The sequence below is a fragment of the Balearica regulorum genome, chromosome 23, assembly GCF_011004875.1.
Source record: "Balearica regulorum gibbericeps isolate bBalReg1 chromosome 23, bBalReg1.pri, whole genome shotgun sequence".
Classification (NCBI taxonomy): Eukaryota; Metazoa; Chordata; class Aves; order Gruiformes; family Gruidae; genus Balearica; species Balearica regulorum.
In genome coordinates, this window is record NC_046206.1 from 6,808,994 (window position 1) to 6,836,529 (window position 27,536).

The window sequence follows — 27,536 nt, forward strand, 5'->3', positions numbered from 1 at the left end:
CTGGAGCCCTCGGATCCCTTTACAGGACACAGGAACAGCACGGACCTGAAGGCCACCACCGCAGCCCAGCACGTCGCACCGGGGTGGGGGGGTGGGTGACGACTGTCAGGAGGTGTCCCCCCCCATAACCACCTCCAACCAACATTAGTTTTTGTTCCCACCGGCGTGACATCTAGCAGAGGTGGCTTCTTCCTGGCTGGCGGTGGCTGCAGAAGCGTGAGCGGCGTGAAACTCGCCTTTCCCACCGCCCTGGATGCGGGGCTGACCACTCCCCCTCCCTTTGAATAGGCGGCCCTGCTGCAAACACTATGGTATTTCCATCCTCTCCAGCTCCAGCGCGGAGGATAGCACCAGGTAGTTGGAAAGAGATCGGAGACAAGTGTGGGAAGCCGTGGAGGACATAAGCTTTTCCCTTGGTCTTTCAGCTAAGTAGTAAGTGGCGGTGGGGAGAGAGTTGCTTTAAACTCTTTCGTGGGTTGTAGGTACCTGTGTTCGTTTTCAGGACATTTATGATTTCTTTTGCCAGCGATTTACTTTAACTCCCTCCATTTCCAGTTTCACCCAGTAACTGATTCATGTGTTTGCTAACAGTACTGCAGGGTCTTATATAAACGTCTGAGCTGATGCTACCCTTAAAAACTACCTTTATTTTTATAGTGAGTATATAAATTTTATATGTATGTTTAGGAGAACATTATTATTTTCATCGTCTAGGTAGAAGGCTACGCCTTGGCATTATTACAGTGAATTCAATTTGCAATTCCTTTTATGTTTTGAGTTGCATTTTAGTTTCGATGGGGGGGTTGGTTTGGTTTTTGTTTCAAGGCAGAGGGAGAAGTGAAGTGCCCGGGTTGGGATGCTCACTCGGCTCCCTCCGGCCCTGGCACAGACAGACAGACAAGGAGTGGGCCTCTCAGACCGGGGCTGATTCCTGTCTTTGGGGGGGATGCTTGTAAGGGGTTTGCTGTCACACCCCTGCACGTTTTCAATAGCAATGGCATCCCCCAAAGGGCAGAAAGTGCCAGAGGTGCCAGCATTTGCTTTTGGGAGGAATCGGAGCCCTGAGTGTGACAGCCACAGGGATGTGCTGCCACGCCGCTGCCATTCCTTGGGAGGGGCACAATCCTGCACCCCTCAGCCCTCCAAAAAAGAGCCAGAGGGGGTTACGAGTCCCTGAGGAACACAGCCAAGGCCTTCCCCCTTTCCATTAGTCTCTAAATCATTGCTTTGCATGCGGCCACTCATTTGGTATTACAGTTACCATCAACTTCCCATCCTGTGCTGTCAACTGACACCTTTGGGGGCTGCAGGCTGGGTCCAGAGCGATTTCCTGCTTACAGGCTGTTCATGCCGCCTCTAATTCAGCTGGTTTTTTAAACTCGCCCCTGCCTGTTGTGTAAACAGAATTTTTGGGCTACGCAGACATTTTCGCCTTGGGCAGCAGGGAATGGCACCACTCACGCAGTGGCTAGGATTTGTGTGGAAGCCCGCTGTGCATTTTGTACACCCGGCACTGGGACATGTGTGTCCCCTGTCCTCAGCTTCACCGCTGAGCTTCGGGGTACCACGTGTCCCTCCAAAGTCAGAAAACACCCCAGTGCTATTTTCCTCTGGCAAGCCAAGGCACAGAGCAACGAAAGGTAACCTAACTTTCTAAAGTGGTTTGGATGAAGAGGGGTGCTTAGTGGGGTTTTCAAAGCACCAGCAGATCTGGGCAGGCTGGTCTAAAGCGTCCTGCCAGGGGTCAGACGAGGAGTCTGGAGCAAAACTCAGACTTACAGCTGGGCTGTCAATTCCTGACCAAGTCCCCTTTGCCACGGGGCGGATTGGGCTCTCTGAAATGGGGAACGTGTGCTCCTCGTGGGGCCAGATCCTTCCCTGGTGCAGGGGATCCCTCGCTGAACAGTGGGAAATGCATCTAGTTCTTTTTCCTTTTGCTTTGCCCTAGCTGAGGATCTGGCCCGTGACGTTGTGCTGTAAGTCTATTATTTCAAGGAGGGAAATTCATGAGTGAAAGAACAGATGACCTAATTAACCCCCACCCCCCCACCCCCCCATTCACATCTTCCTGCGATTGCAAGTAGCTGCTAGGATCCAAGAGAGAGCAGCGTGATTTAATGGCAACAGCCTCTCTCGTTCCATATCCCACCTAAACCCCTCTCCTTGCCATGACCTGCGCCATCAGCTCGCTGTAGATTTGGTGGGGCCAAAATTTTGGTTGGCAGTGGCATTATTTTGGCTTAATTATAAAATAGCAACTGAGTAATAGAGGAATGAACCAGGTAAAGGAGAAGTCTATTCTAAAGCAGAAAGCAATTTACTCACACAGAGAACAGGGGCTCGTGGGTGTGTGTGTATATAAGACTGGTCCAAACCTTAACTGTCCCGGTGCTATCATCTCATGAACACTGTCATCCATGCCAGCTAGAGTTCGTCCAGCCAAATGGGAAATGGTCTTAAGGTATCATCATATTTCCTTCAGATCTGACAGCTACTGAAAAAAGAAAGGGCACAGCATTAAAGCAGAAAGTGATCTGCTAACAAACAGCCCCCCCTGCCCCTGTTAGCCGCATCGTTCCCAGAAACAGCGTGGACAGCCTTCTTAGGGCAACGCTAATCCGACTGCAATCACCACTGTGTAGTTAAGATAGTGGGCTCAGATACTCGGCCACTGACCCTCACTTTCTCCCTGTGACCTCAGCCGAGTCATTTAATCTCTTGGAATATTTACTGAGGGTGCAGTTATATTGCTGTATTTATCATAGCATCATTATTTACTACCCTGCCCAGCCTCCCTTTGGTAAATCAGGTATTATCTTTGAGAACACTGCAAAGTTTTAAAATCATAACAAATGTGGGATCTCCTGATACGGAACAGAGGCAGGAGGTGGCCGATCGGTTAAAAAGCATGGTTTGTAAATAGGCAGCAGGAAAAGCATGCTTATTCCTATTCCTCATATCCCTGCATTAGGGATGCTCCTTTTATTTTAAGCTGGTGCCAGGGTTTGATGAATTGAATGAGGTTTTTAACATGCCAACAGATCAACAAATACTCTTTCCCCTGAGAATTGAATTGGCAGGCAGCCTGGAAAGTGCCAGGATTTCAAGGGTTAAAGCCTTGCGGAAGAATGTCATTTCCACGAGCTATTTTCCCCACCCCCTCAAAGATGATAAATTATTACTTGATGCAAAAATAAAATGGCTATCACTAAGCAGCTTTGGGTCAGCGAGCTGCCAGCACAGCAGCCCATGGAGGATGGTCGTGTTGAAGGTGCTGCTTCTCGTTTTTAAAGTCTTCATTCACGTTCTTGAAGTCAGAAATATTTCGATGGGGTTGCTGATGTTGCCCCATCCTCCTGGCTTCCCATCTAACCCTCAAGCACTAAACTGGGAGACAGAGATGGGAGCTGCTGGTCTTGATCTGCCATGGGAAAGTCACTGTTGTCTCACTCCACTTCCCTTTCCCCATCCTTAAAACAATAAAATACTAAACCACTATATAAGAATATTGTAAAGGGTCTTCATATACCCAATAGACAAAGTTTGCTTTGTTTTAACATACATTTTTAACTCCTTCCTAACTTCTGCATGGGGGTGTGTGTTAATCATGAGGACAAACAGCTTTTCCCTTTTTAAACTAAGCTTGGTAATTCATTTAAAAAACCCCCACACTCTTGTAAAAGAGGAGGGATGGATGTTGAAATGAAATTAAAATTTTCATTTGGTTTAGAAATGACCCAAGAGTCTAATAGCTTGATCAAGTCCCAAAATAAATGCTGTTTCTCCCACACATGTTTTCACAATAAGACAGGAATAATAAGAGCAAACAATAAGACTGAAGTCAAGCTGTTAAGTCATTAAGGATTTTACCAAATGGCTCTGATTCCCCTCTATTTATTAACAGCTCTCAGCAAGCTGTGGATCTTGATTATCTTGGTGTAAATCTGCAGTGATTTCCTTAATATCGGCCAAGTTACCTGCCACGAAGAGTGCTATCATTGAATTCAGTTCAGCTGCAAGCTCCTGAGCAGTCATTAAAGCTATCTAATGGCGTCCAAGGGGAGGAGAGGAACTATTTAGGCTCTTATTAGAGGAAGCTAAAGAGAAGAAAAATATTGCTCAAACATCAGGGAAACTTGCTGACAGTGAGAGATGTATTGGGCTGTGAAGTAGTTTCCTATGGGAAGTGGTGGAAGTTCTGTTAAAATTAGCCTGGACAAAGCACAGCAGAGCTCCTTTTCTGCTGTCGTCTTTTCTCCTGTTGCTGGCTCATACTTGTTTTTCCAGAGCACAATTATTTTGTGCACAGAATCTGCTCACCTGCCTTTTTCAAGCAGGGCTTGTCTTCCAGGTCCCTTTCACAGCCCAAAGCCTGCGCGTCTCTGTTGTTTAACTGTGGTCACCCACAAAACCTGCATCAGGTTGGGGGACTGATTTAATTTGCATTTCAGTTGGACTTGCCTTGGACAGGGATAGGGGTGCAAATGGTTGCTGAGGTTGCTTTGTATTTTTTGTGCTTTTTAACAGTACAGCTTGCAGGGGTAGAGAAACTGAAAAGCAAACTGCTAGAAATCTTTTGGAGCTGCTGTCTAGAGATGATAATTCCCCTTTTCCAGTCCAGGGCTCGGGAGGGGGCTGCTGGTGCTGCTTTATATCCAGTCTTATGGATGGTCTTTACTGCACGAAGCCTTGTCCTGGGTGTCAGGATGGGTTTAGTGCTTCTCCTGTGACCCAAGCACATGCTGCTTCGAGCATCGACCTGTGGTGCTTTGCTGGAAGGTTCAACTGAGAAAGATGCAAATGACATTCAGCGAGGCATGAAAGCAGTTCTCGAGAACCAGTGCGACTTAGGTGTCTTGATCAAAGGGGAAAAAAAACCCAAACAAAACCAAACCCCAACTGCCTATTGCACAAGCTGCAAAGCAGGAAAAAGAGCTGCTCGCGGGGACTGCTGTTTTAACTGCTGTTTTAACGCCATAACTCCATACTTTTGGACACACGTGTCATTGAAATAGCTGGATCAGCCTGGAGATTTCTCTCTTTCGCAGTGTCTGTCTTGCTTTCATACAGTTTGGCAGCATTAGTCTTTACTCCAGAGCAAGAAGGAGATCAGTTCGTGTTTATGTGAGATGGTTTACACTTGTTCAAGATTAGGATCAGGGGATGGGTGTGTGATGGACTGGAACCGGGTGCCTTACCCTTCATTAGCTGAGTTACAGAAATGGGTTCCATACACTCTCTTTTTTTTCAACCCAGCTGCCATGAGATTGAAGAAAATGTGTTTTAACGCCCAGTCAGAGCAGGCTGGCAGGGTGTGCAGAGATGCTGAGATTAGTTAAGGCTTCTTAGCCACAGTAACTTGCAATATGCATGTTTTGGGGTTGCTCTAAGCGCAAAGAGAAATAAGCTTGTTGTTCTTTCACCACATAGGTCGCTTTCAGTTTTGTGAATTAAAAAGAGAAGTTAAAAAAAAATAATAGTGGTGTTAGAGCACAAGTTAGTAATAACAAGCAGGAAATAATGATAATAATTTAATACACATACACATGCAGGTGTTTCACATTTGGCCGTTCCTGTTAGTCACAGAGCGCGGTGGGAGACGCTATCGGGAGTCCCTGTTTGCTGAAGTGGTGAGTGAGGCACAGCTGAAGCAGGCTCTGCCCTTTGCCTGGATGTTTGCTAACTGCTGGCTGGCCCCAGGAGCAGGGGAGGAGTGGAGGGGAGGCTGGGAGCCTCCAGGAGATATTTGGGGGTACGGTGCAGAAACAGAGTCTGAAGGTAACATGGTTGCGCTGGTTCCGGCTGGAAGACGGCTCGGACAAGTGCTTGCATCTGCAGCAGTTACAGTCAGTAGCACTGAGGTCTGCAGAAATCAAAAGGGAGGTGTTTCAGAGGAGCCGGAGCTGCCGTGTCCTCAGAGAGGTTAAAGCAGTGGCAGCTCTTCCGTCTCACAGGCTGTGCCGTGTATCAGCAGGATGAAAATAGCCATTCCCCTTGGCTCCAAGTCATATCCTGCCTGAGTGAGCCCTTCTGAGCCCAGGCGTTACTCTTTCCTCCCGCCTTTCCTCTAAGTCATATTCCCCAAAACACAGAAGGTGCATTGGCCCTGTGTTTTCCTTTAAAAAAGAGGGGAAGAAACATCTCTGTATTTGAAACCAGAGCCAGATTGCAGCTCCTTCACCTCAGCAACACAAATGGGCTCATCGATGATTAAAAATCACAGCTAATGAGCAGGACCGGTAGAGCTTGCTCAGAGGAGTGCATCCCGTGCTAGGAATGACATGGGAAACCATGACATGCTCCTGTGGGCTGAGATGAATGATTGCTGCGCTGCTAATTACTCGGGAATATGAACCTGGGTCTCGGAGAGCTTTAGCAAGGGGGATGGAAGCTAATGCGGAAAACACAAGATGTCTCTTGAAAACAGAGAAGTTCTTTGTGAAACACACTGTTTTTGATGAAACTTTGACAGGAAAGGTGTTGATCACAACAAACTAGCTTTTTTTTCCCCTTTTTTTTCTTTTTTTTTGACAAAAGAAAAAAAATTGGCAGTAATTTCCCACCGATTCTATAGCAAAGGAAATATGATCTCATCTTCCCCCAGAGCAGCTCCATCAGCTTCCAGGTGATAATTCATTCACCATTGTCAAGCTCTCATCAGTTTACACTAATGGATCCCTGTGTTTGCATTGTTGGTACAACACATCTAATCACAATATCTGCTATTAATACAGATATTTTTCCTCTTAACTTTTCCAGCTTAAACTCATTAAGATGCTAGTCTGATCCTAGCTTTACATGGCTGGGAGAGAGCACAGGTTTAGCTGATGCTACCAATTTTTAGGCTTTCTGCAGCAGGGCATCTAATGTCCATCTCCATTCCTGCAGGCACCTCTGAGATGATGAGTTACTATATGGACACAACCATCGGCAACACAGCGCCTTATCCTTTGGCTCGCCCTGGAGTGATGGTAAGAAAAGAGTTTGGGTTATTTTTCTCTCCCTAGCAGTGGGTTTTTTCTTTGGTTGCTGTGACTTTGCCGGCCAATTCACTGACACGGCTTGGTGTCGATTGCTAAATCGTTCCGAGGTTTCATGTAGTTCAGAGCAGTGTCCGAATACCGAGTGTTTACCCAGAGCTTATCTCAATGTCTCGAGCTTGCAAACCTCAACTGGAAATAGGATGGCTGCATCGGATTTCCTGCGCTTGTGTTCGGAGGAGGATTGTTAGGGTAACCATTGTCCCGGTGCCTCCACTCCTGGTGCTGGCCTTCACCTGCCGGGGATGAAAGAAGCACAAAGCAGATCAGGCATCGTTTGGTTTGGTTGGAGTTTTTGGAAAATTTTGGTGCTCCCTCTCCTGAGCCAGCTCCTTTCTGTCTGCGTGGCTGATGGGTGCTTATGTATAATATATGTTAGGGTGTGATCCTGAGCATGCCCATGCCACCAGCTATGGGACAGGTTTGACAGTGCTCCGACCGTTATTTAGGAAAATCACATTAATAGACATTTGAGCAGTGTTCAAGATCCCAGGCAAGGTCAGATGAAAGCTGTAACTCCGAGCTGAGACAGCAGGCTGCACAGAAGGCTTGCTAGAAAGCAAAATTTTCACCAAATTAGGAAGAAAAGACCACTTTGACACATGAAATATTTCTAACGCAGCTTGATATTTTCCCTTTAAATGGTTCCAAGCATGCATTCATCTTTTAAACATTGACTGGAAACGAAGCAAAACTATTTCCCTGAAGGGAAATAATAAAATAATAATAACAACAACAATAACAATAAATTAAAACAACCTGATTTTATCTATATGTATGTATATGTTGTTATCCTCTTAAATGGAGATATACACCTATATGTACCATTTATATATTATATGATATGTATATACACCTATGTATATATGGTAAATCTGTAGATAAGGTATATACATTTATGTACACATATTTATAAATATGTATGTAAAAAAATAGGTATATGTAAAATAAAATTAAGATTACATCCTGGGATTATTTCCATATATCTATATATGCTTGTATATATAATACATATGTTTTATATATAAAGTCTAAATATAACTTTATATACAATAAAACCAACATGCGTAACATGACAGTTATAACCTAGGATTACACATGTGTGTGGATATACATGCCTATATCACGCATAGAACCAATACATGTATATACATATATAATGTATTGTGTGTAAGCATATAATAAAACAGTCTGATATGTAATATATATGTAATAATACATAAGTTAACATAAATATACACACATGCATATGTACTTCATGTGTGCATACCACATATGTACGTGTACACCATATATCTGTCTATGGATACATAAATATAAATACAACTAACATAAATGTAAATACAAATAAAGCAAATCTAAAGATAAATGTACATATGAACCTAATAATCACAAATAATATCAATATAAATAGGAATATGCACATAAATGTGACGGCTTGCCCCAGGTCCTGCCAGCGTGGGGCCGGGCTCCCCCATGGTGCCAGGCCTGTGACCTGGGCAGGGCCATGACCTCTCTGCCACCTCAGAGACCCCCCCCCACATTTTTTTGGGGGCTGTGGGATTTCCTGCCTCACACTCCCAAAAAATAGCAGTTCTGGCTGGCAGGGCTGAAGTGAGCCCCCTCTCATGGAGGGTGTCCTACCCGCAGCTGGCCCTGAGGAGAGCCACTTCCCCACTGCCATCTTGCTGAGCACAGCCTCTCTGTGCACCTTTATTTTTTTCCCTCATGTTTGTTTGAAAAAGGGCCTTTTTGGCCTCGTCGTGACGCTCCTCAGCCAGGTGAGTTTGGTTGACATTGTTTCTCCTAAGCAAACCCTGCCAGCCCTGGGCTTCGTGCCTGATTTGTTGGGGGGGAGGAAAGGTGCTCTGCCACCTAGCACAGGGCAGCCATTTCGGGGTTCCGCTCCCCTGATGCTTTTCCCTCTCCTGCTCCCAGAAGCAAGGTGCTGCCAGCCCCTGCGAGGATCCCTGGGTGACCTGCGGCTTTCAGTCTGCCTGCTGCCAGCCGAGGACATGCTGCTCGCTCTGGGACGAGCCTGCCACACAAGAAGTGCCCACCGGCCTGGAGCACTACAGCACAGGTAGGACACCATTTTGCGGGTGGGTTTGCGAGACACGATGGTGCCTTTTTCCTCTGTGCTGTGGAGCCTGGCAGCGTGCTCAGGAGAGAAGACGAGCCTTAAAGGCCTGCCATGTTCTTGTTGTCCAGCATGTCCCCCTTGTCTCCTTTCTCCTGTATTTGCTTTCTGTCCCAGTCCTGACTTAATTTATTGGGGTGTTTTGCCCTTAATGCAGCCAGAGGGCACCTACCACAGCTTTGTCAGGTTGGTATGCACCTTGCTGGCTGTCAAGAGTCTTCCTTCAGTGGAGATGGGGCCAGAACGCAGATAAAAACCTTAAAGCTGCTTTGTTTAACTATTGCCCTCTTGGAGTGATGCTGAAGGATGGGAGTTTCCTTCTTCCCCGCCACTGATTGGGTGCCCAGCTCAGAAAATCTCTCTCCTCTTTTGGGATGGTGATTTTGATGACATTTGGGGACTGCAGACCTGGTTTTTGATGACATTTTGATGACTTTTAGGGACAGTAGCTCCCTGGAGTCTTGACAGACATGGAGATCTCCAGGGAAGGTTTCATCTTCAGCATTTCCAACTTTTCTCACGGTGTTTGCAGGACTGATGTCCTCACCAGTGGCTTTGGAAAGGCAATGTGGCCTCCATGGAGGGTTGTAAGGAGCTGGAGACTTCTCAGTTTTAATTCCACTGTGGTAGTAATTTTGGGTCTCTTGCTCTCATCGCCTTGCTGCTTGGGTGGGTGGTGGCATGGTCTTCAGGTAACCACAACTAGAGATGTGTGGTCACGCTGGGCTGCGAGGCTGCAAAATGCTGCACAGCTAAAGCAATTCACTGAGTGGGACTAGACAATCATCTTCTCTAACACATCCGCAATTTGAAAGTCATTACAAAATCGCCGGTGCCTTGATTCTTGCTCCATACGTTGTTCAACCCTGAATCTTCAAGCTGAGCTTGCAGTTTGGGCTGCTGCTTGTATAACGGACTGGCAGCTCAGAGGTGGGGCAGGCAGTGGGTGGTGAGGCAACAACAAAGAGCCCATGTGCCGTGGCAGAGGAGAGGGCTCAGGTATGCCGTGGCACAGGCCAGCTGTGGAACTAAGCGAAAGAGCTCAAGTTGCACGAATGTGACCTTTGCAAAGGGCCAATATGAAGTTTATGTTTCACTTAAGTCCCACATAAGCCTATCGTGAAGCACTTAAATCCCATGTAAGCTTTTGCATGGCATGTGCTGGTCTTCTGTGACTTGTTCCCGGCTCGTTAGTTATGCACATTGGCCCCTTGGGAGGGGAAAAGCCCTGATGTTTAGAGACTTTTTGCAGCTAAAGAGTTCAGCAGAACCAGTGACTGTTGCAGTCAAATGTACAGTTTGAAATCTCTCCTTGGCAAATATTCAGGCATTTCACTTTTTTACTTTTTTTTTTTTTCCTCCTTTGGTGAGCACTTGTGTGTGAGCAGGAGATGGACGCAGAGCGCTGTGCCTGTGTCTGGAGCAAAACTCTGCTGCCTATTCCCAGCCGTTCCTATTTCAGCTATTTGCTCAACTCCTGTGGGTGACCTCTCTCAGCATGATGTCAACTCTGCTCTGATGAAATCTGCCCTTGCAGCATTTGGATTTACTCAAACATTTTGCAAATCTGTGCCTGGAAAGTTTTCTTTGTGGTTTTTTCCCCTACCCTCTCCCCTTTTCTGTGAAAGTGCTCTCTCCAGGGACCATCATATCTGCAACCCAGATCTTCATTACCCCATGCTGGATCTGTGAAATTTCTTGCTGCAAAGGCTGGAGCCTGGTTCAAACCCCAGCGAAGCCAGGAAAAAAAAAAACCAAACCAAAACTGTCATTGTCTTCAACAGGTTTTGATCAAACTTTTGGTACATTGGGACGGGTAGGACAGGCCTCTGATTCTCTTGCAATTCTTAAGAATTACTTTTCAGTTCTACGTGTTGCAGTGCAAGGTACTCTTTCTCTGATTTTATTTTTTTTATACTACTGTTTCTTCAGTCTAGAGCAGTTGCTAATTTTAAATGAGAGGAAACTCTCATTTGTATATACTGCTAGGAACGGTCTTTCATTTCTCCTTTGTGTTTCGGGTGCATATTAGAACCATTTGTCATCTATTCTTCTGGTGTACTAGTGACTATTTTGGTTTTCATGGTCTTGATGTTGGTGAAAGAAACAAGTCAACAAGGAAAATGCAAGTGTGAATATATCCTCTTGCAATAGAAACCCACAACATTTCTAAAAGTTTTAGAGCTGCTTGTGTTTAGAGAAGATACTTTGCCTTTGAACCTTCAGTGAGTTTATTTACATTGTGCTTGAAGTCTGATTAGATTATTCAGTGATATGGATAAAGGAAAGCCTGATGGGGATTTAGCTTGTTGATAAAGACAAGTTGAGGGAGGTGGTGTGTTTTGGGTTTTTTGTTTAAAAAGCAAAAAAATTGGAAATGGTATAGAGTCAGTTTTATTTGCTAGCTTGCTACCACAGTCTGCAGTGTATATGTCGGGACCATTATTTCCCAAAGAATCAACCCAAATTGGGTCCACAGCAAGCAAAGGGCACGTCCCAAAGGTGGTGGAAAATAACAGGCAAGAAGGGAGCTGCTGCCTGTTTCTGAAAAGTAGCTCTGCTCCTTGGACAGGTGGGAACAGGGGTGTAGAGCCCGTTGCACCTCAGCTGAACCCTCTGGCAGCCCAAAATTAAGGGTGCCATGTGTCTGCCTGAAGCGGCAGGATTGCTGAAAGGATGCTGAAAGCCACACTTAGCACGGTATGTTTAATTCCTAAGGTAACAGTATCCTAATATTACCCTCTGGTAATATTGTTTTGGTTGAGACAAGGTTAGGCACAAAACTGGAGTGGAGGAAGAGATTTGATAGCAGTATTACCCTTTCAGCACGGACACAGTCCTGGCTGCTCTGCCTTTTTGAGCCAAGGCCACTTTGACAACCCCTTCCACTCTGAACTGGTTTGTTTTCCTTTGTGATAGGGGAGATAAAACTGTTGTTAATGGCAAGCGAGGGATGAAATTACTCTGGCTGAAGAAGTTGTGCTGAATTAGCATGCTGGGACTGAAGGTGCTCCCTGCCTTTTGGTCACTACAGGAGCAACCCTGCTTTCACTGAGGCAACTGGATTTGACTTTGGGATTTTGCAAGGCAAGAAATGAAATGAAAGCCTTTTCTAGGGGAGAAATTAGAACTGCAGATATGATGCCACTGTGAAAGCAATCCAGCTGATTTCGGTCAAGCTTCCCGCGCTGAGACACTGTCACAAAATAAAAGGTATCACCTTAGGCTCATCCCCGACACCCAGCGCTATTCAGGCTGCTGTGGGACACCGGCCTTACCCAACCTGTTGCTGATGCTGTCTGGCCATACTAGCTTCGTGCCACCTCTCAACACACAATATTTTGGGTTTATTAGCTCTGGGGGTGGCATGTCCCTAATGCAGCAAACCTGCATCCGACTCCCTGGTGCTTCATGGACATCGGGTCCCTGCAGCCTGGGTGGTAGCGGTGTTTTGCTGGGTTTGGCAGGAAAGCAAAGCCCTTGGAGCCGGAGCAACACATCGCAGCGTGCCGCATTGCCCCACGCAGACGAAAGAGGGATGCCCTCCCTTTGCCACCACGCTGCTAACTCTGGCTGTGATCTTCCTTTAAGCCAAGCTCTCAGCTCAGCCTGGACTGCAGGCAGTAGTCCCATGGGGAGCGCCTGCATCCATGGTGAACTCTCTCTGCTATTCCCCACATTGCCCCCTCCTTTGCTGCGAGACCTGCTCTTTCCCTGGTGGAGATCCCCGGAGGAAAGTTCTTTCTGTGAGCAGTTTCTGGGCCGTTTTCCAGGCCCACGCTTGGAGGAAGGGGGCTTGGGGAGGAGGAGGAGAGAGGGGGGGGAAGGTGAAAGCTGACCAGGCTCAGCCCGATGGCTTCTCCAGCTGCAGCACATTTTCCGAGCGAAGCTTTTTTTTTTAAAAAAAAAAAAAATCTGCATTTTTTTTCATGTCCTTTTATCCTATTTTTAACTGCGGCCTCTTTCCTTTTCTCAGCCTCCTCCAACACTTCCCCCCTCCCCTGCGCTGTTGCTGCCTCCCCCGCACGCTCTCCGCAGAGATGAATGGGTGTCTTTTCACAGGGCATGCACATCTGCTTGTGGCTGCGAGACCTAGCAGGACTTCTCAGGCAGCTCTCCTGGACCAGCCAGTCTGTCCTCTCCCTCCTTAATAAGTGAGGAGCAGGCAAGAGAGGACATGGAGGAAGGGGAAGGGAAACAGAACAGGGAGAGAGAAAAAAAGGGGTGAGCCACCTCAGGGAGGAACGAGCGAGAGCGGAGGCGATGGTGCTAGTTTGTTCCAGTGCTTGACAGAAGCTGTGCACAAAATCCTGCCTTTTCCCAACCTGCTGCCGGTCATTCTCTCAGATCTGCAGCCCTCCCTGGCCATTTGCTCCATCCCGAGAGATGAATGAGCTCTTTCTGCTGGGTTTTGTTGTCATCCTCTGACTAGCAAGGCAGCACAGCTTCTTGCAAGCCTTGGGGTCTGGTGCTGTTTATAGTCTGATTAGAGTGGGTTTTATTTTGACCCTTTTTCTTCCTGGAAGTCTGTGGGTGCTTCATTGGCTCCGGTTAAAGGCATCTCACACCTACTATACTTGGGCCCTCTGGGTTTGTTGAAGGACATGCATCATTTTCTCCATTAAGAGCACTTACTCCAATCTGTCGGTGGAGAGAAAAGATCCCTCTACGCCTTATGAATGAATTGTAGAGCTGTGGGCTGCCTGTGGTATCCAAGTCTCTCCTGGCCCTTTTGCAAGGGCCCTGTGAAGGATGCTGAGCAGTTACTGGTTAGCTCTTCAGTGTTTGATTTGTGCAGATGCTTGTTTCAGAAACACAGGCAGGCGACCCTCTGATACCTCATGATGCTCCCTCTGCATCCCTCGCTGTAACCTGCTGCAAGTCAGCACTTGGAGAGGTTTATTTGCGCTGAAGCAATAGAATGACAAAAATCCAGGCTTTTGCTTTTCCATTTGTTTCCTGCCTGACTCTGGAAAAATCCCTGTCTCGCCTCTCAAAGACAAAACCCAAGGGAGCTCCCTGTGTATTGGGTCATCACCAGAGAATGAGTGCTGAGCTCTTTTCCCACTTGAGCTGCAGACTGGTGTCAGCTGGGGATCAGCTGCTGCGCAGGGAGGAATTGTGCTCCAAACAGGGTGTTAGTCCCCTGGATGAGGCTGAGTGAAAGCTGGAAGGTTGTTGCTTGGGTTTTGGGTGATGCTTGCAGATTTTCTGAGGGCCTCCAGTATAACAGGAGGATGGGAGCTCCGCAAGAAGCAAAACTCAAGTCAGTGCGCTGCACCAGGACCATTGCAAAAATGAGCAGCGGCACTGGCAGCTCTGGTATGCCATGGGGAAGGAATAACTTGATGTGGAGTCGAGGAGGAAAGGGACTAAGAAACAGGCTATCCAGGTGGTGCCTTGAAGATGCCTGCAGCAGATGCCTTCTTTTGGCTTGGTCTTGGAGTCGGATTGTCCCCTCTGTAGGGATGGAGTGAGGTGGATGTACCTGTTTCTTCTTCCAGAGGAGGCGGCTATCCTGCGCCATCAAACATTTGCTTCAGACAGGCCACACAAAGCACAGCTGCTCTTTTTTTTTGTGCTTTCCCAAACTCCTCTGCCTACAGACCCATGAGCACTTGTCTCTGGGGATCATGGGCAGCAGAGCACCCTCGGGTTTGGTTGCACGTGGCCAGCCCTTCTTGTAGCAGCACCTAGGTTGGCTTTGCTGCGCTGGCATGGAGCAGGGAGGGCAGCGTGAGGCCAGCTACTATTTTCTCTCTGGATGGACAGCGTTGGCTGGGTGATTTCAGGAGAGCTATGTGCAGGGCAGGCAGAGGGGAGACATGGGGAACACGGGGGGCTGGGACCCTGAAAACAGCCTGTTTCTTTTTGTTCCTGGCAGCACGAAGCACCTCTCTCTCCCTCCAGATGTTCGCTGTGTTTATAGCTGCTGAAGCAAGAGACTGAACTCTCTCATTAATACATTTCTCTCTCCCTTTTTCTCTCTCTCTCTCACATTGAAGCCAGAAGTCTCAGCTCAGAGGTTGCAGCTGGAAAGGAGCTGGGGGTGAGGGGTGGGAGAGAGAAGGGAGGTGTATGCAAGCCTCCCATCCCATTCAACTCCCCCTCTCCACTTTCCTCCCCCCGAATCCTCCCAAAATACACATGCCCCGAAAAAAGAAAAACACTAGCAGATTTTTTATTTCAGAAAGTAAACACTTAGGCCATGGGGGTCTGGAGGTTATGGGAAAAGAGGAAACCATTGGGCTAATCAGGCCGGGACACACTTCCCCTGCTGAAATAAACCAGAAATCATTGCATTACAGGGCGCCGCCGCGGTTAACCCTGGTGCTGCCAACACAGCTGAGCGCTGGGGAGCTGTGGAGAGCCTGTAGCCTGCCCACGCATTTTCCCCAGCTCCCTGGTTTTTAGCCAGGGTGAAGCGCCGATGCGGAAGGGGAGCCAGCACTCTGCAGCAGTCCTTTGGCATGTAGTCCCTTTGGGAACGAGCCGTTGGGAATTTTTTAGTAGGAAATGAAACCTTTTTTTCTATGGTTTATGAGCCATCCTATAGAATTTCATAGTTATTCTTGCCTGAGAACTCTGCCTGACGGTTGCAAACCTCTACAGAGAGGAAATCTTTCTCTGCTTGAATCGGCGAGATTTGGGGGTAGTTTCTGCAGAGCTTTGAACGGTTTTCAGAAAGCTCTTTTTTTCATCCTTGCTCGATTTACATTAGGTGTATAAATGATTAGATTACAGATTATTTGGTTGCAAACCCTTCAGAGAGGAATCTTTCCTGCTGTCTTTTACTCCTGTGTTTGTAGAGCACCCAGCATATGGGATCTGGCTGCAGGACAGGGGACCTTTGATGCTCCTGCAGGACAAAGAATAACTGTAGTCCAGGTGTAAGTGAGCTAATGGGCCCTTCGTACCAACTTTAAAAAGAGATCTCAGTTTACCCTCTCTGAGCCTGGCCTTGGACTTCCCCTGGCTCCTTTCACACTCTGAGTTGCATACTATAAATGGATGCTTGCTACCAGGTCTCACACATTTTGAGACTGCTGCAGCTATCTGTGTTTCAGAAAGGCTGGATGTTTAAGCATGAATGTTTATCACCGTAAATGAATATTGGAGATTGTCCATTATTGTGAGCCTGGTCTGTTTGATCAGAGCTCCTCACCGTGATTGCTGACTCCCTTTCTATCCTGCTAGGCTGAGATTTTCAGAGAAGCCTGGATGGGTTTTGCACCCACCTCCTTGTTGCATCCAGACTGCATTGGAAACCCCAAATCTTTGCACAATTCCCGTGCTAACATGATCTGTGCTCTCTCACAAGCCCTCCCTCTGCTAGCAATTACTGAGAGGGAACACGGCTGAAAGGAAAAGCCAGCATGGAGCACTTGTTAGCCAAGGGAAAGTGATCTTTCCATTGACACCACCGAAGCAGGTTTTACCTCATCTGTTACAGTGTAAGCGCTGGTGGTGAAAGGTGCCGTCACCGGTTCCTTGAGCCATCAGCCCGGCTCTTGCAACGTTCCCACCAGAAGGCAAATCCCCAGATAGCACATGATAGGGGAGCTGCAGACCTGCTGTGTCCCACCCTGCTATCTCAAGAATGCATTTGAACAGTAGCTGTTACTGCAGCCTCTGGAGGTTGAGGCTTCAGATGGAAATCAAGCTCTAAGGAGATAGTCCCACAGAGCAAATTTCAGAATTTTTGGAGTTGGTGTTCAGCTCAGATAAGCCCTTGAGAGCTCAGATACTTTATCTGAACCTTATCTGAGCTATTTGCATCACTTCAGTCTGAGAAACAAGGCTGTCAGACATTTGGGGAGGGGGCCAAGTTGTATTAGGATGGTCTGTCTTTCTTTTTTTAATTATTTTTTCTAACACACAGAACCTCCAGGAGGATTTGACTGCCCCATGCCCCAGGCAGCTCAAGGAGCTTATAGATGAAGAGCAGGAAGGAGAAATACCATGCTTAGAGCCACACAAGAGTAAGGACAGGATTAGGACGAATATTCCTTGAAAGCCCTGTAAGGGATTGCATTTCTCTGCTCTTTCTAAAATTGAATAGAAATAAGCTCGAGCTGCCACTGTTGTTAATTGTGGATGGAAGTGATTTCCCCTTTTCAGACCAGACTCAGGTCTGAGCTTTCTCAAATGCGGTGTGCTTTCTGTGCCTTGTTTACTAGACTCTGTTTTATGCATGTGAAGTTTCTCACCTTGTCTGGAGCTCCTGGGGGGAAATATGTGGTCTGTGCCATCTCGCTGCTCTCTTAGCATTCCTCCTCTTCATTCCTGCTTTGCAGCAATCAACTGGTTGACTGAAAGGACCCTGCAGTGCCTGGTCTGTATAATGCAACATCCTCTTCCCAGACTGCGGTATGGTTTCATTCACCTGATCCCTAGGTCCTGGTGGCTCTTCCCCAGCATCCATGGTCTTTTTATGGAGGAAGGTTTCTCAGGGGTAAGAACAGCAGATTTAGGAGATCTGGCTGAGATTATGGGCTCTTCCAGCTGGAATTTGGAAAACCTTGGCTACATCACTTAACAGAAAGTCTTTAGGCATCTAAAGCTCACTGACTTCTATTGGAGTGAGATGCTTAAATAATTCAAAAGGCTGCCTGTGAGCCACTGCGTAGCAGTTTCTCATGTTGGAGATGATGATGATTAATTCATTGCACATTTTATTGCGACGCTTAATTCATTGAGGTCAGGCGAATGGCTGGAAGTCCCTGGAGAATGGTGTTGTACAAATGCTTGATATTGTAAGAAAAAATAAAAATACGTGTCTTAAGCCATACTGCGCTGCTAGCATGGCTTTCCCCTTGAAGCTGCCTGCAGTCTGCTGAACACGTGCTGAAGTTTACACAGCCCACCGGACGACCTTCCCCTGTGGGGTTTTGTATCAATAGGCTTTGAAAAAGTTGCAGCAGGTCAATTGTTGGCTGTTTCACAATAGATGAAATACAATTTTTGTCTCTGCAGCTGGTTCCTGGGAAGGGAGGTCGCCTCTCTGGCAGCAGGCAGGGCTTATGAGGTTGTGTGTGTACGTCGGGAAGATGGTTTCTCTGCAGAAGAGCCATGGGAGAGTTGCAGCGGGTGGCTTGCCGGCTTCCATATGACTCGAGTGAGGTGTGGGAAAAGCTTGGGATGAAGGGTGGAATTTGCATGCGGGCTTATTTTCGGCGTTATGAAAGGAGATTCTCAGCTGGTGCGAGGCGGCACACGTCCATCCTTTGGGAGCTGCCTTCAGAGACCTCTGATGCCCTCTTAGAGGCAGGGCTCCTCTTTCGGTGTTTTTTCTTCCCCCACAAAGCTGCAAGGGCAGGTTAGGATTCAAGGCCAGGATCTAGCCTTTTAACCCTTGAAGCCTGCGGTGAGCCTGCGGGAAAACAGGGTTGGCTTCAACCCACTCAAGCGGGAATGCTGCCATCAATTTTGGCAAGGGTGAGTGGATGGGCGCACGCACCAAAAAGCATTATAATAAAGTTCATGACAGGACTTCCCTTCCTGGAAAGGGAAACAAGGCCGCTGACACGGCATATGCTGCCTGAGCAGGGGTACACAGGGCGGCAAAACCACTTGCAGATATTTGTGCTTCCCATAGCACAAATGGGATGGAACAAAAGAAACTGCTCCACCAAAGTGGAGATTTGATTTCTAAGAAGAGCTAGCCTAAACTACTTCTCCCTAACTCATCAGCAAGTATTTTTCAGGAGTCAGAAATGCCTTTCTCCCCTGGTTTGCATGATTCACTCTCCACATCCTAAGTTTAAGGGAGGCCAGAGGGCATTCATTTTGGCCAGACTGATGTCATCATTGAGGTAGAGTAGAAAAAAAGGAGGAGATGCCCCAAGGGAGCCTGTTCATGGAAAATTTCTAATTTGGTCAGTTCCAGGCATCTCACAGAAGAGCCTACGCTTGGGAGATTTCAACCCAGTTTTGCAGGCTCAAGAGGTATGAATAATTATGGAAGGTAGTGATGGAAATAAAGCTGGCATCTCTGCCCTGCCCTGGACCAGCTCTTTGCCATGCTGCAACCTTGGGGTATCCACATCTCCTGTGAAATGTCTCCAGAGATGATAAGACCTTCTCTTACCCTGCTTTGCATCTAGTTACTGCCTAACCCCAGGAGGCCAGATGCTTCCTTTGTCTGGCAGCTTTGGTTGTGTTTCTATCCAGGCAAACAGCTACTACATGAAAGTAGTAGCAGTTTCCCTTGCTTTACAGTAATCAAAATGACAGGATAACGAGGCAACCCAGTAGCCTGCTTTGCCTTCCACTTGTGCTGAGTTCCAGGCTGGGTGTCAGGTCAGTCCCCCATCTAGATGAAATATGGCTTTTTGACTTTTCTTCTCCTTGCTGCCAAAAGTGACAGATTGTTCTGTGGAAAACATCAATATTTTGTCAAAATGAAATCCAAACATTTCCAGCCAAAACTCAGCGTTTTCTGGTGCTGGCTGTGTTGATGCAAAAACAAATCTCCGTGGGAAATGCCAACATGGAAAAAAAATGGAGAATTAGGTTGGACTATTCTGCAGAATACTTCTCCTGGCTCTCTGATTCAGATGTGTGTCTGAGGGGCTGCAAGGCAAAGGGTGGTTGAACCCAAGTGCTTAATCTGGACCACTGGTATGTTTATTTAGACCAGATTGGTGTAAACAGACGTGCTCTGTTGACATGCACAAGGAGCCCTGTCTGTGCAGTTTGTGCCACGAAACGTGCGTGCACAGTAAGTACGGATACTCGGCTCCTTGCTTTCCAGTATCAGGACGTGATGCTTCATCTGTGCTACAGCTTCAGGTTAAGGGAACTGATTTTTAAGGTTTCATCCATCTGCTCTTGCCTCATTCATGTCGTCCTGTCTTCCTTCCCCCCACATTTGCACCTAGTAAGGCTGTCGGTTTGCCTCTGTATTTAGCATAGCAGATACTTCCATAACCATCCGTCTTCCAAAATCCCTCCCCAGGGGCCTCGCAGCACTGTAGTCAGCAGCCTACAGTGGCACCGAACCGCAGTGGGAAGACTTTCCACTCCACACCCACCTGAAACGAAATGGTTTTATCGGGGCTCTCCCACGCCTGCCAAGTGCATCTCGACGCTCCCCTCCCCGTTGCTGCCGCTCCTCACTTCATTAGCGCCGAAGATGTTTATAAATGGAAGAGATAATATTTTTCGTTTCCAGTTTGGGTTTCCAGGGCAGCCACTTTCTAAAGCACTTAGGAAGTTTAGAGAAGACAAGGTTATATAAACGATTTTTCCCCCCTGGGCTCTTATTAATCAAGTGGCTTGTGGAGCCATTCCCATAGCTTTGGGATCAAGGGCACGAGCTGGGTGAGGGGAGGCAGGCAGTTAGTACAAGACATCTTTTTCTTGGCTCTTACCCTTTTTTTGGTAGGTTTGCGATGAATGAAGCAATCAGACCTGGCTGTTGGGGTTTGAAAGCAGCCAGAGAGAGGGCTGGCTAGCATGCTCCTAGGTTACATTCAAACTGTGTTTTGGGCTTGACTCTTGTATTAGCCCCTTCCAGGCCTTCAGGTGAGTCATGCAGCTTCTTTTAATGATGATTTGTGGCCCTGTTGATATGTCCCTGTAAAATTTGATTATTTGATGTAAAACACTTGCACTTCCTGAGCATAGGGTTCGTATGATTTTGATCACAATGGGCAATGAGTTGATCCTTGTTCTTTTACAATAAAAGCCTATGGACATACATACACATACACACTAATTAATATATTTCCTGGCAAGCTCTGATCCATATCTAAAGCTTCCCTGCATTTTCCCTGGCTATGAGCAGCACGGGTGGCTCGTGCATTTGGAAAACAGGAGCAAGCTTTTGTTCCCATTAGAACAAAACCAAGCTTTGCCTCCTCCTCCTCCGTGTCCTTTCTCCTGCTGTCTTCCCACCATGAGAGCTGAGGAATGGGGTATTTCTGTTTTCCTTGGGTGGATGGAGCTCCGTCTGTAGGGGCAGGTCCAGGCTGGAGCCGAAAGTCCACAGGAAATCAGCTCATTAGTCTGTTGACCCACCTTCCCAGTTTTCCACCCATGCTCTCTCAGCATGAAAATAATGATTTAAATAACCAAGGATGGAAAATAATGATTTAAAGGGGGTAAAGGGGATATTCTCAACTATTGCTGACTATAGACTTGGCAGAACGAAACTATTTCTTCCGGGTCTGGGGAGTGTGTTGAGAAAAGGTGTTGAACATCTGGAGTGATTTAGCAGTTTCGTGCTGTTGTGTGAGGCTGCGCACTCGTGGTGGTGCAAACCGAGCTCACCCTGAAGAACCAGGATGGGCTGATGGAGAGAAAAGCCACTCACTGTGTTTGGCTTGAGCAGGTACAGGTTGGGCATTGCAGAAGAGCTGCGTTGACCTCCTCCAGGAACAGATAATGGGTTTGTGGTGGCCCGAGTCTCCCTGAAGCATTGCTCAGGACACTTCAGACAGCTCCTGTGATGTTTAGTGTATCCTCTACATCTGCTTTTTTCCTTCAACTACCAGCAAAGCACCAAAAAAAAAAAAATTAAAAAAAATCAGCTGTTTTTACAACTTTTGCTGGAGGCAGTGGGGAAGTGGATAGGGAAGCAAAGCCGTTTGTGTGCTGAACCCCCTTATATCTCAAGATCTCTATTCAACAGCTTTCTTAAGATAATTAAAAAACCTGAAATAACTGGTGATGAAGATAGCTGTAGATGGGTGACCATACTTCCACTGGAGTCTCAGGCCCCTGCCGACCAGCTGTCTCTTCCCCATTTACACCAGCAAGGATTTAGGACCTAGGCGAACTAATCAGGAGACCCTCATGGGGAGAGAGGCGTGTTATTTAATTAGCTTTACAATGGACTGACTGGGAGGCACGTGGTGGCTCTAATAGAAGGAGATAGATGTCCTTTTAGCTGGGCTAATTGTTAGGAAATAGCAGAGTCTTTGTTCAGCCCCAGCATGTGGCCTGTGATCTCTCAGAGCCCAGGGGCTGCCTGCTTATAATTTTAGACAGATCTATTCAAGCCTGCTCTGTAGCGTGGGGCCGAACAAGACGGGTATTGTTGCAGAGCCAGGATTGCCGTCCAAGAAAACCACCCCGAAAAACCCAAACACGTGTAGAGCGGAATATTTCTCTGTCGTTTATTCACTATCAGGCCAGGTTGCCAAGTGGAGACAATTGCGAGGAGGTTTCCAGTGCTGGGCGAGGGTTTTTCCTCCTTGAAACACATACGCAGGCGAATCCTTCATCCCAGGAGCAGTGTGGTGGGTGAAAGGAGTGTCTCTGCCAGCAGAGCCTATCTGGGGCAGGTTAGCTTCAGAGCTTTAATTGCTAGTGTGGGTTTCATCGTGTAATTCCCTTGCTGTGGGCATGGTGTACGTGGGGTAATTGTGCCCATCACCAAATTATCTCTGTAGACTGGCTGTATGCACCTGTCATCTCATGATCCTGGTGGGACAGTGGTTTGGGCTGGAGGGATCTCGGCCATTGCGGATGCAGTATCCGTGCCCCCCCACCCGGGGTCATGCGTGACAAGGAATGGGAATCCCAGTTCTCTTTCCTGAGCTTTCCTCTCAAATCTCTCTTTGGCAGAGCCCATCACAGTCCCCAGCCCCACAGCTTTTCCTTCAGGACTGTCAAACCGATGCTCCCAGCCCCTTGTGAAGCAAGAAAGTGTCATTTCGTTAAAAAGGGGAATGGAGGCACAAAGGTTTCTAAGAGGTCATGTGGAAATATTGACCAGGAATTAGACTTCCATCTCTTGAAGCCCTCTGTCCTGGCCACAGTGTTAACCTGGGGATCATTCTACTTGACTGTTTTATTTCCCCACACTGACCACTTCCAACCGGCTGTAGGCAAGCATGTTCTTCTGATTGCTGCCATTTCTTAGGCTGTGAATTTGTATACTAGTTGGTGCTGGACTGACCTTTCTTGGGAGGTGCTTGTGTGGCTCTTGCCACCTTCATGAAAGCAAAATATGGCTGTTACTTGATATTTCTTGAAGCAGTGTTTATTGTTGTTGGGTTTTTTAAAAAGATTGAAAGGACAGGTAAGTGTTAGTGAATACCATCTAGCTGCCCAGTAGATCTGCTTTATTAGCAATGATCCCATTGCCTCTCCTTTGTGATCCCTCACCTGTTTCCCAGGGAAGGGGATCTCAAGGACCATCAGAAATCAGTTGAGTAAGCTCTGTCTGCAGAGGTCGGTGAATGCAAAGGGTGAAGCCGCAAGCAGAGATGCGTTGCTTAAGTCTGGGCTGGCTGCATTTGTTCCTGCTATGCAGGAGGCTGCCCAAGAGATCTGAGCAAAGATGAGAGGTCCTACAGGTGAGGTTTGATATATATTGTCTGTGCGCGCTCAGAGTAATTGCAAATATCAAGAGTTAAACTGCAAAAAATCCTCAGGTTATGTTTACCAAGAACTCAGTGCTGTTACTTGATGAGGAGAGGGAAAATGTACAAAGAGCAAACAGTGCTGTAGAACATCTTGCGAGGATTTTCCATCCAGCCAGGTAAGAAGTGAGTGACAGCACCCCCCGCCAACGAAATTCAGGGCAGAATTACATTGCTCAAGCCCAGATTAGCTAATCAAGTTATGAATCAGCATGGGACCTCTGCGAAACCAATAGCAGGAGGCACTTGAAGATGCTCAAGCAGCTTGCGGGACTGTTGATTGAGGCACCTACGGCGTGTCAACCGGAGCTGTCGCTCCCTCGCAGCCACGCGAGGATGCATGTGCGCTGGAGTCCTGACGCCTAGCTGGCCACAAAGATGCTTTTGTGAGCCATCTCCGCTGGGAAGTTAATGAGAGCAGGAGTCAGGGAGGCTCAGAGGCGGCTTCCTCTGCTCGCGCCTGGAGGGCAATCAGAGGACGGTATTGTGGCAGCGCTGTCTCGGGGCTGAGCTGGGGACTGAAGTCTGGATCTCCGCAGCATGAACAGAAACTTGCTTTTAATGCAGGCAGTGTAGAAGATGGGGACTTTCCGTGACTCCAGCCCTACAGTGCTGAGCAGTGAGGGGACCCCAGAGGCCACAGCCATCTGGGTCATGGAGGAGCCAACGCTTTCGTGATGGTCATCACCTCCTCGCCACAAATGCTAGATTTGAGAGCAGCCTGCCTTCCCTCCAGTCAGCCCGGGGGGCACACGCACTACGTGTTAATGAGCTCCATTTCCGCGCCTGCAGCTTAGCCAAAAAGGGTAGGCTGTAGTCACCAGGACTACTAATCCAGCCTCCTTTTACCAGCGTAAAACAACTCACTCAAATACTTCCCAACTATTATGGCACTTGAAATAATTTCTCATATCATTTTAAATTCCAGGAAAGGTATCTCCCTGGGGAACGGTCATGGCAGCTGCTTGCTCTTTCCTCTCATTGCAGCAGGCCACTTCCACACCCAGAGCCACCTCCCTGCTCTTTCCTTTCTTAGTGGTGGCTGCTGCTCTTTCCAACAATGTCCCCCTTATGATAAATCCTTTAATGTCTCCGTTTCTCCCTGGAATTGCACAACACTTTTTTTTCCCCCCTTTGCTCCTGATTTTTGTTTCATGCCCTCTGGATATTGTTTACTCGACAAAACATCAAACTGAAGCCCTGACCGCTTGCGGTCATTAAAAATCCTATGGCAGTTTTGGGGAAGGCTCCAATTTGGCTAATTACGTTCTGCCATAAATATCCCCCTGCAGTTTTAATTGGATATGGTGTTCTTCATTTCCTGTCCATAACAGCTGGGTGGTGTTGCTCCGCGTTATTACGTAGCTGTTGTATTTCACCCCAGAGGTGGCTGTGTTTTGGTAGCAGCGGTTCTAGGAAAAGCTCTTTCTCCAGACTACCGGTAACACCTAATCCTGAAGCTGCTGTAATGAGAATGGGTAAATCCAAGGGAGAGGAGAAGCCGTCCCAGCTCCATAGTAACATCTGGAGGAGAGCCAGCAGCTGCCCGTTTGCAAAAGGGCTGTGACAGGAGCGAATTTGGCCCTTCCGAAGGGGAAGAGCCAGCCCAGCTAGGAGAGAGGTCATGGAAAAGCAGTCCTGCCCACACTACGCATTCGGAAATCACAGCGAGGGCTCTGGTCCCGTAATACCTTTCCTCGACGCTAAATGAATAATGATTATTATTCTTTAAAACCAAGGTTAGTCAGCGTCCCTGGGAACAATGTGGCATTACTGCCCGTCCTTTCTTTGTTCCAAACTGTTGAAAAACAGTCAGGCTGCATTGTGGAGGGAGGGCAGATGGTTATCTCCAATCAACGGCAAAATCTTTTGGCTATATTAATGGCAGGAGGGCTGTTCTCCGCAACTAAGCATCCTCCCTCGACAGGAGAGAGCCTGAATAGATATTAATGTTGAATAACGACAGAATGGAAAAGGAGAGTGAGACTTGGATGTGGAAGAGGAAAGATTTTTCTAAAGCCTGTAAGCAGCAAATAGGAACCAGTTGCTGAGACAAAGTCATGTTTGGCAGGTCTTGGACTCCAAATGGTCACATCCCAGCTGAAGAAACTAATCAATGGATTCCTTCCATGCCTTCTGCGAACACTGAGCCATTGAGCGGCTCAGCTGGAGTTCAGAGCCAGGGCTTTCATGTTGCAGGCTCTGAAGTGAACACAAATTAAGGCGGCCGCTAGGATGGAGTCGAGTTCGAAGGAGAGATTCAGCTGCCCTGGGAGGAAATCTCTGTCCGCGGCCTCTCTGTTCTTTCCCTCCACTTTGGGGGTTTTTGCCCCAGTGCTACTTTGAGAAACATTTCTAATTTCCTGGCACATAGGGGCTGCTGTACATTGCATGAGCAAAATGAAACAGAAGTTTGGTGGGGCATGGAGGGGGAGGCGAGGCAGGGGAGTGGAGGAGCTCAAAGCTTCACTGCAACCAGGCTGCACCAAGCTGTGGCTTAGTGTCATCAGTTTTGCAGGATCAGGGCTGAGCCGGGATGCCAAGAGCGTGTGTATCTTTCCTAATAACAAAAACACAAGCTGCGAGAAAGATCTTTGTACTGGTCCAGAAGAGAAGGAACCCCATTACAGGTGCACTGGAGTTCAGCCAGTCCTTGAGACCGTAACACTCACACGAGAGGCCAAGCCAAATGCATCGGCCCACGGGAGCAAGGCTAAAGCACAGACACCGCAGGGGCAGCTGCTGCCTCCTCTGGTGCTGCTTTTGAATCCCACTGGCAGCTCCATCCGGGACCAGCTCTGCTCACGAGAGCCTTCTCCTATGTGGAGTTGACAGCCTGTCCCCATCAGCACTCACTTGGGCGAGCCCCAGCAGCCTCGCCGTGCACCTCCTCTTCTGTTTCAGTCTGGGGATTGTGGTTTGCTGCAGGAGGCTGCGCTCGCTCTGAGCAGGGTGGATTATCGAGCACCGCCGAATTGGGGGGGGAACGTTCAGGTCATTTCAATACAGTTGGGACCGCAGGTGCTCTCTGATGGCTTCATCGCCGCGGCCGAGAGCCTGCAGCCAGCTGCGTAAAGCAGTCCCCCCCACGCCAGCGCGCAGACACGCACACACTCTCCCACAGCCGCCCCGCCGCAGGATCGCAGCCTGCCTGCGCGCACACTCACCCGGGAGTGTGCAGCGCGCCAAGCGAAGTGTAGGAAGGGAAAGATTGTCAGGCTGCGATAACTGCATCAGGTTTCTCTTCCCAAGCCTGCTCTGGAAGGGATCATACAGAAAGGCAGCTGTTTTTTCTGAATCCCCTTTTCATTTTCAACTGGAAACATTCTGTTAAATCTCCTCTCTATAGCTTTCCCTTCAATTGTTGCTGTCCATCCTGTAAGAGAAGAGGGGAAAGAAAGCCAAAGTCAAAGGCAGGTGCCAACCCCATTATCCTGTACAGGGAGAGGCAATGGGGACCGAGTTCTATCCTTACAGCCATCCTCTTTTCACTTTTGGATTTCCAGGTTCATTCCTGTGGTAGGTTTCAAACCAAGAACCCACCACCCGAGGTTTCACACCTCGTGCCCTGCCCGAGCACAGCTCAGGTTCTCCAAAGTGCACGGGAATCAGTGGAGGGAGGTTATACACTGATCACACAGCAAATCGCTGGTCCTACTCCACTGCTGCAGGAATAGATTGCCCATAACTGAGTTTGCAAGTAAATTGGAAAGACGATTGGAAATGCGAGTGCTTTTTTATGGGTGAGGCGCCTGAAATATGAACTTTCGGCTGGAGCTAACTGCCTGCCCCGCTTTGCTAGCTCTCGAGCTTCCTGCTGGCTGCATCTTGAGCTATCTGCCTCGGTAAAACTGGCTGCTCCGGTGAGCCAGAATCAGGCTCACAATTTCTGGCCCCAGCACCTCGCAGCTTCTTTTAGTTACACAAACTTTTCTTCTATAAATACGCCTTAGGCGACTGAGAAAGGCACTGCTGAAGAAG

At 47.9% G+C, this 27,536-nt stretch overlaps 1 protein-coding gene across 2 annotated transcripts in view; it reads left to right on the forward strand.

The window, feature by feature from the left end:
- Positions 1-310: 310 nt before the first annotated feature.
- ETS1 (ETS proto-oncogene 1, transcription factor) overlaps positions 311-27,536 on the forward strand; it is a 76,406-nt gene continuing 49,180 nt past the window's right edge. Inside the window, exons 1-3 of one of the 2 annotated variants that reach the window (XM_075774767.1) lie at positions 311-432; positions 6,889-6,971; positions 8,979-9,123. In XM_075774767.1, the coding sequence (XP_075630882.1) occupies positions 6,900-6,971; positions 8,979-9,123 (217 nt within the window). In that variant the 5' untranslated portion in view covers positions 311-432; positions 6,889-6,899. Of the gene's footprint in view, positions 433-6,888; positions 6,972-8,978; positions 9,124-27,536 lie in introns of those variants that run through there. The other variant, XM_075774766.1, reaches the window with a different exon arrangement.